Below are 8,646 nucleotides of genomic sequence, written 5' to 3'. Positions count from 1 at the left end.
TTCAAAAGATAAATACCAAAATAACCAGATAAAAATTAGCACATATATCGCATTGCACAAACACACACAATTATACCAAAACTAAATAAGAGAGAAAAGTTCCCATACTAATGATTAAATACTACCACGAATAATTCTGCGCAGGAAATGGCATCATTTCGTAGGAAACAAACCCTCAAGAGATTCGAGCAATGACGAAAGCCTTGTTTTATTTTAAAAACATAGACCAGATCCAAAATAGATGTTGATTGGATTCCTTGTTCTTTTGACTTACTTATAAACATAGTTGATACTAATTTAGTTTGTAAATTATCCAAAATGTGTATTCCTTGCTCTGGTTGCCTCTTAAATAACTGGGCATGTTCCCCTTTATATCCATGAATATCTATGGTTCTGTATGAATGTATTTTTAACTTACTTTTGCGATGAATGCAATGCCAGCCAATTTCTTTTCTTATCCTTTTTAGCATCAAAACCTAAATGAAAGTGTGTGGTGCCATCTGACCTTCATTAAGATGACAAGATAAAGGAGAGAAAGTTTATTGAGACGACACACAGAGAAATGGATCCAAAACAAACACAATCTTAGTTTGGCTCATCGGTACAAAAGAGAATCTGAATTGTGCTAATCTGGAATTGCAGTCACACAAAAAAACTCTAGTAACGTTACAATCTTCAAACAGAACAAGAAGTAAAAACTAAAACAAACAACACACTCAGACCACAAACTAAAAGGCACATGCACACTTTGGTCCCTCCAGGTCTCAGAGGAAATCGGAGTTCAAGACCAGAACCACATGTTAAAACCTTCTAAAATGGTGGACGTCACTGAAGATGAACCTTACATTCTCCTGAACTATTCACATCAAAACTTTCAATCCTGGCGTCGCTTCAGCTTCGATGCATTTTGGCACTTTGTCAAAATGTGATTGTACACCAGGTGGCAGAGAAAAGATGGTTGACCAAAACAGGAAGTGCTTCAAACAGAGGACTCTCCAACCTCGTCAAAGTAAACAGTATTGTTCAATCTGGACATGTAGCTCAGCTCGCTCGAGAAACACTGGGATGTCGGTCAGATGGTGGACTTGGAGAAAGAAACCTTCAGGTGGTGGTTTCCTCCCATGTCGTAATTATGAAGCTCCATCAGAGCCTGGATGGCTTCCTCCACCGAGGTCATCTGGATCAAGGCCATCCTGCGATCTCTGTACACACAACCGAGCGTCAGACAAAAATACATCCAGTAATATTTAGGTAACGTACTGGAAGAACTTGAAAGCCTTGACACTTCCTCCACTGTTGGAGAAGAGTGTGCGCAGTTCTTCCTCTCCGATGACTTCCCTGGACGAGAAGAACATACGAGTCAATCATCATGTCACAGATGAAGCTTCATGAAACAGTGTCATCATTCTGTGAGCTCAGTAGATGTTTAAAAGGTTTTCTTTAAAATAGTTACTGAAGGTCAAACATTATAAAGATTAAAAGAGTGCCATCTAGTGGGCTCTGAAAACGAGGACGATGCTTCGTGAAGCTTCATCAGTACGTGTTTCTTTGTGACAAACGAGTGTTACCTGATATTGGAGAGGTGAAGTGTTGCTGAGGGAGGAAAAATGTTCTGGAAGTTTTTAGATCCTGGTTTCTTGAAGCGGTGGAGAGGTGAGCCAGAGAAATCTGGTAGAAACAGAAATAAATATTAGTACAGATGATTCAACACTAAGATTTGTATGAAGTCACGGCGCTAGTCTGTGGTACCTTTCGTCAGCAGCTGATCGTCCAGTCCTTCTCGGGGCAGAGCCACGGTTTGGTGTTTGGACACCGTCACTCGTATGACTTTACCAAAAACCTTCTGACCGTTCAGGTGACTCATGGCTGCGACATGAAGAAACGTTCATTAATAGCAACAAGTCCTGATGAGCCTGCGCTCCGATGACGTGTAGGAAAACTCACCCAGCTGAGCCTGGTTGCCATCAGACAGCTGGATCAGTGCGCTGTCTTTCTTGTTGTAGAGGATCTTCACCCTCTGGACGTCCCCGTAGACGCCTACAGAGGTGGAGAATTAGAGAGAGAGAGCGAGAGCAGGGTGGAGGACAGGAAGAGCACAGGCAGAGCAGGACAGAAGGAGCCCACAAAGACAAAGAGGAGGATAAAGGGTTGAAGGAATCAAGTTAGTGCGAGAAAGACAAATGAAAAGAAGAGACGGACACACTTCCCAAAACATTCCCATTAAACTAAGAAAACAACTTTTTTTTAATGTTCAGAACCAACAGGAACCTGCAGCTCACAATGACTAAACCAGATCGGGGTGAATGTGCTGCATGAGGAGGAGAAGGAGGGACCTTATCAAGTACGACTCGTCAGCTGGTTGATTGTTTGGCTTCGGCTACATTTCACCTTCAGCTCACAGACGTAATAAGACGTCACGTGAACTAGACTGTGTGTGAAAAACAGGAACAGTGACAGCTATAACGTTCTAGAGTCAAAGGATGGATCCCACCTCTGCTGGAACATGTATTGCTTGTTGGTGTGTGTGTGAGTGGAAGACCTTGTGTGTGTGTTAACCCTTACATCAAAGTGCAACATGGGTCCCAGTGAAATCCACGTGCCTAATTCAGATGACCTTTCATGATCAGCTTATTTTGTCATGTAATGGAAACATTCAATTTTCTTTTAACATTGATCTCTTGCACAAGTGATGAGCTGATGAAGCTTCATGAAACACTGTCCTCACTTTCAGAGTCCACTATTGCTGCATGATCTTTGAGCAACTATTTTACCTTCCATTGTTCTTAATTCCAAGAGCACCATCTACTTAGTTCTAAGAAAGTGATGACAATGCTTCATGAAGCTTTATCGACATATCACTTGCAAACCCACCCAGATCAAGAATGAAGCCCTTGCTACTCAACCATACACGTGATCTCTCCAGTCATGATGAACAGGGTCTCAGATGTTGGTAGCATTTTGTAATTTAGCAACAGCATTTTGTCACTAATTTGCGATTGGCTGATAAAGCATCAGGAAGCACCAATAGATTGCCCTTTTTACCATTTGATTTTTAGCCAACATGAAGCTTCATCAACCCAGCACTACTTTTCTTTGCACATCATCATTACGAATTGAAATAAACTAGTTAATTAAGCGCAGAAAGATGAAAGTATAGAATTGGGATTGTAAAACGGGTCATTTGAGGGAGAAAATCAATTAGTTTCGGAATACAAATTTTGTAGCAAAAAAGTAAACGTATCAACATTTGAAGTTTATGAGTATTTTCACCCATAACAAAGAGCTGATCAAACACGTAAACTCACTCCACTCCTACTGTAGATGTGATTTTAATTAGTTTGGTAGATGGAGCAGATTTTTTAGAAGAGATAAAGAAGAACAGACGGCCCAGCATCAGAGGTGTGGCTGTAACTGATTAACAGAGGAAGATACACAGAGAGCATAGAAGAGGTTGAACATACCGAAGAGGGTAAAGAGACTTTGAGGCGTGACCATCTTTACAGAGAGAGACCGCAGAGCAGAGGACAGCAAGAGGAGGAGCAGAGGAGGAGGAAGAGGAGAGACGAAGGTAGAGATCAGACCGTCCAGCGTTGGACGAGGGGAAGGTGATGGTGTTCCACGATGATGAGCAAAGAGGGAGGGATTTTTAAAAATGGAGTTCCAAACGGCAAAGCCAAAACATGGTCAGACAGAATTTGGAGAAGTGAGGAAAGATGGGAAAGGATAAAACGAGACATGGAAGGCAAATAGAAAAAAAAGAGTGAAGGAAGGAGCACAGGAAGGGGAAGAGGCGGGGAGAGGGGAAAAGGAGGACAAAAACCAAAGCAGAGGTCAGTAACAGCATCAGTGGAACATCAACGGAGTCTGAACGATGCTGGGTTGGTCACCAGCAAACTCACAAACACACTCCAGGCTCACCCCTGCTGGATGAACTCATCTGTGATAGTGATGGAGGGATGAGGGGATAACAAATAAGGATTGGAAATAAGAAATTAAATGAGCAGAAGCTTGACAAAAAACTCAATGATGGACGGGCGAGGGAAGTGTTTAGAAACCATGACACAGTCACACGTCTCTTCAGTAGATTTTACTGAGACGTAGCTTGAATGACCTTCAAACAGGTTTTTTTTTAATCTTTGCTGAGCTTGCACAACAAACGTAAATGCAACTGGATTCAAGTCCAAGCAAGTCAACACAATATCCATGAGTAAAGAGCTCAAACTGTCCATGCGTTGGAGCTTCTGCGTCATACACACTTCAAGAGTTCTCAACCTTTATAGCCTCAGACTTATTCGTCTTCTATGAGGTCCTACCAAAAGATAATCTATGATCAACCTGAGACCATGAAAGAGCAACAACACTGTCTGCCTCAGCAGGATGAATTCCTGGGAAGTTGGAAGTTTTCCACTAATCATTTTATAGCTTCCATAAATTGATTTATCTTGATGGTTATTGCTTCATATCAGGAGTTAAAAGTGCAAATTTATCACAGATGTTGATTAACTGTCAAAACTGCATCACTGTAAATGATGATATTGTCAGATAAAATCATTTTTAGTCACTCAGTTTTGAACGATTAATAAGCTAAACACGCAGGATTAAGTATTTAACAGGACTGTTCTCAGAAAAGGTGGATTTTCTACGTACAATTTTTAACCAGATGTCTTTAACAACTCATGCAATCTACTTTTCAAAACTAATCAAACCATCAGCTGATATCCATTTGTAATCTGATGACAAAACTTCTGCCAAATGTCAGTGAGAATATGAATAAAGATGTATATACATCATTAAATAAATAACATAAAATCCAAAAAGACAGCAATCAACATCCCTTAAGCTTTGGTAAATGCAGGATACCTTTGTAAATATAATATAATACTGCCCAATGATAAAACAGGGCAGTTCCGTTAGGATTTAACCCAACTAAATACATTTTAAAAAGGTGTTTCATCACAAAGGTATCACACAAAAACACCTCATGATAGGAAAAGGTAAGAAGCACTCTAAAGAAATTTGCCTTTTTTAACAACATCTCACTTTATCACATGTAAAAATGTGTGGACTGCATGCAAGGTTACAGACATCTGGTTAATCTTGAGATGAAGCTATCGATCCACAGACACAAGCACAACAATTGTGTGGGTGAAGGTCTCAAGAGGTGGAGCTGAGGGTAGTTTGGGCAGACACTGCTGTTACAGACTCGGATTGTCAGAAGGGAAGACAGGAGGGAAACTAAGCCCTCATAAAACAAGCAGAAGAAGAAGAGAACTCAGAGAGAGAAAGAGATGAACCATTAGAACAATAAACAGAAACAGTCGCTAAAGAAACAGACTTAAAACATTTCGTTTATAGACAGAATTAAGGGAATGTTTTATGCTCACTATAAAAAAAAGAAATATATATATATATTTTTTTTATGTTTAGTTGCTTGTATGGTTACAAATGTATAGACGCACCGAGTTTTTAACTAGGGGTGAGAATTTTTATGTAGTAATTAAGAATGTAAAAGGAATAATAACTATGCATTTACTAAAGATGATTTGGCACAGATGTCCGGCCAAGTGCTTAGTCATGCACAAGACCTATATACAAAATAAGACTGTTTTTGTATTTGTTTGAATATTTTTTGTGGAAAATGCTATTCATCAAATTTGATTTATTGAGATTAAATAACCAAAGATATCTTATTTATTTAGTCCCACCCCTACTTTTAAATAAAATCACTAATAGTTATAAACTTAAACTTAAAAGAATAACTTTCTCTAGTCAACGTAACAAATGGCCTCCTGTACATTTTATATTGCAAAAAATTGTATTTTACTACGGTGGTGTACTTGGTAATCACATTAAAATCTTATACCGCTCTCGTCATTGTACCTCAGCGTTTAGATTGGATACCAAGAGAACTCCAGACACTCCAGATCCAGACAGAGCGACACGACCAGCAGCGGCTGCAGCGGCAGCAGCAGCACTCAGAGGACTGATGGCTCCTTACAGGAAGTAACAGAAGATATGACTTGTAAATTTAGAAAATTGGGTAAATAAAAAAAACATTAAGAACTCTCCAGAAAATGATCCAACAACTTTGTTGTTTCATGTTATCCACATCAGTGTGAGCTCCAGGAAGGTGGCAGACATTAGACAATGACAAAAACAAATACCTCCACCCTGGGACAGCGAGAGGGATGATGAGTAACCTCCTCCGCTAGAATAGGATGCGAGAGCTCCAGATGGAGTACCTAAAGGAAACCAGCAATGATGGACAACATTGGGTTATTTAATTTAGAACAGACTTAGTTGAGTTTTTACCCAATAAAGAATGATCTTTAGAAGACTCTCCGTCTCCGGCCGGGAGGTCTGGTCTGGTGTAATCTCTGCTCTTGTCATTGTTGTATTTAACGTTGAGGTTGACCAGTTTACTAAAATCAATGCGCAGAGTACAGCAGGAATTGTAGATGTTCTGTCCATCTAAAGACTGAATCAAAGGAGATTCAAATTACATAAAATAACTATTCCATTAGATGTCTGATTCACGTTCATACCAGTTTAGCTTGCTGTGCATTGACGGGATCACTGAACTGCAGCAGAGCCTGGAACTGATTGTTCTTTGTAAATGTTATGATCTTCATCACGGCTCCAAATTTACTGAAGATCTAAAGAAGACAACAGAAGGATCAACAAGAAGGCAATGAGAGTGACTCTGTGGCAGGCTATAAAAACCGGTTTAAGATTATGTCGTACCTGTTGTAAAACATCCAGAGTTACTGGATAAAACATGTTGTCAATGATGATTCGCAGGACTGGGCTTGGGGGGGGAACCAGGTCCAGAACTCCTTGATCTGAGGATGGAGAGCTTCCATCCTGAACAGCCGACACTGCTTGTAGCACCGCCTGTGCCCTCTGTTTGAAAAACAAGCGTTGTTATACCCAACACCACTACATCAGGACTATTATTGTAAATTCTGATTCATAAATAAATGTAGTGTACCTGGTTCAACGCCGAGTCTGTTTTAAGCTCCTTATGGTTGGAAAACTGAATATAGACAGGTGCATTTCTTACCTGAAAAGATAAATCAAAAATATGTATTCACAACATCAAACTAAAATCCAATAAAGTGAAACATGCACCTTTGACAAACCTGTGGTGTGACAGCTGTGTAATAGTTGACCATCGTTATTGCAGCTTCTTCTGTGCCAAGCTCCAGAAATGCCTTAAATTTAAAACAAAAAGACAACAATCATTAATTAGTGGGTAAAATAAACATTAAGAATGGGATACTCCTGAACTCAGAGCACTCTTCTACATAGTACGCGATTCTTTTGTCCTGTTTTTAAATCACCTGGTTTTTCCCCTTCAGCATCAGAATGTTGGTGACTTTTCCAAAAGGAAGACCAAGTGCAATCACTTCTGTCTCAGACACTTCACTAGGAAGCTTCCTGATGTGGAGCACTCTGGAAGGGGGGGATTCATCCAGACGCTGCTTCTTCATGTCATTTCCATTTGCTTAAATGAACAAAGATAAAGATGTAAAAAATAAAATAAAATTACATTTTTTATTATTTTTTCAATTTTACACTCTCAATTAAGATGTTAGGGATTGAAATACATCTGAAATGCAGTGATTTTACTCGAAGTGAGTTGGTGTTATTCTGTCTGGGCTGACCGAGAGAGTTTTCTGCTACCTACCGTAATTATTAAAAACAACAATAATAACAGTAACAATGATGTTATTCTTACCAGCAATAGAACTGGGGCTGCTTCCGTACATGTTGAGCTCATCAGAGCCTCTCTGAACGATCAGAAGTAAGTGTTAGAACAATAATAACAATATAATACAGTATTTTATAAAAAGATGGCATCTACACAATTTTTAAAAAAGAATATAGAGCAAAACTTGCCTTTACACCAACAGCAACATCACTGCAAACAAAGAGTAAAGAGGATTAAGGGTCAGATACAGTGGCTTGTATTTATGCCCGAGAAAAACTAAATGTTAAATTGTATTATTGTATCATAACCATGCAAAAGGGAAAGTATTTAGAATAAATACACGCCTCTCTATTTGTTTAGTTTAGTGAAACGTGTTACATTTTCAGTTAGATTCATCCAGTACACAAGTGTGACTTTCTATCAGCGTCACACGGCGAACACATTGTAAAATAAAATAAAATGTTCCATTAACTGAACAAATAGTTCGAATTCCGGTAATAACAAATTAAATATTAATTATACGAGCATGAGAAAAACAATGTAGCATTGCAGGATTTAGCCGATAATGACAAGGGCTGCTACTGTTAGCACAAGCTAACGAGGGTTTTGCCGATTCATAAAGGGTAGTTAACATGTGTTGAACAAAATAAAGCGTGTTGGTACTTGAGATGGGAACAAATTTACCCGTCCATCGCAGACTTCTTTGTCTCTTCTAAATTTGGTTAGTTATGCACACTGGTTCACACAGCCAGTGTGAGCAAAATGGGCGTTCTTCTTCCCGGTGCGAGTGGAGCTAATGCTAACGTGGTGTTCTGTTGCACTACTGCCGCTTACTGACTCGGAGGTGCAATTATCCCACGTGACCAGGTTTGATTTAAATATTACTTTAATTTATTTACCTTAGTTAAATCATATGTTTTTGCAACTATATA

General features: G+C 39.3%; 1 protein-coding gene across 1 annotated transcript; it reads right to left on the bottom strand.

Moving 5' to 3' along the window:
• Nucleotides 1-524: 524 nt before the first annotated feature.
• On the bottom strand, nt 525-8,512 carry LOC148063220 (polypyrimidine tract-binding protein 2-like). Its single transcript, XM_087810697.1, has 17 exons — nt 8,399-8,512; nt 7,899-7,924; nt 7,742-7,789; nt 7,344-7,507; nt 7,143-7,214; nt 6,992-7,063; nt 6,745-6,903; nt 6,546-6,656; nt 6,313-6,478; nt 6,165-6,242; nt 5,881-5,993; nt 3,462-3,495; nt 1,945-2,037; nt 1,750-1,866; nt 1,569-1,668; nt 1,261-1,338; nt 525-1,202 (listed from the first exon to the last, which is right to left on the bottom strand). Exons 1-17 carry the CDS (start codon nt 8,404-8,406, stop codon nt 1,073-1,075), a joined length of 1,569 nt encoding a protein of 522 aa, XP_087666823.1. The 5' UTR covers nt 8,407-8,512; the 3' UTR covers nt 525-1,072.
• Nucleotides 8,513-8,646: the final 134 nt, after the last annotated feature.

Source organism: Callionymus lyra, chromosome 16, assembly GCF_982586985.1.
Source record: "Callionymus lyra chromosome 16, fCalLyr1.hap1.1, whole genome shotgun sequence".
NCBI classification, from domain to species: Eukaryota; Metazoa; Chordata; class Actinopteri; order Syngnathiformes; family Callionymidae; genus Callionymus; species Callionymus lyra.
The sequence above is the reverse complement of the archived record's forward strand: the minus strand, read 5'-3'. Positions and strand labels throughout refer to the sequence as shown.

Bases quoted from the DNA above. Each gene is read 5' to 3' on its own strand.
- LOC148063220 (XM_087810697.1), bottom strand. The intron at 1,339-1,568 runs GTAACACTCGTT...CTTCTCGTCCAG, and splicing joins CTTCACCTCTCCAATATCAG to GGAAGTCATCGGAGAGGAAG. The intron at 1,203-1,260 runs GTACGTTACCTA...TTGTGTGTACAG, and splicing joins AAGGCTTTCAAGTTCTTCCA to AGATCGCAGGATGGCCTTGA.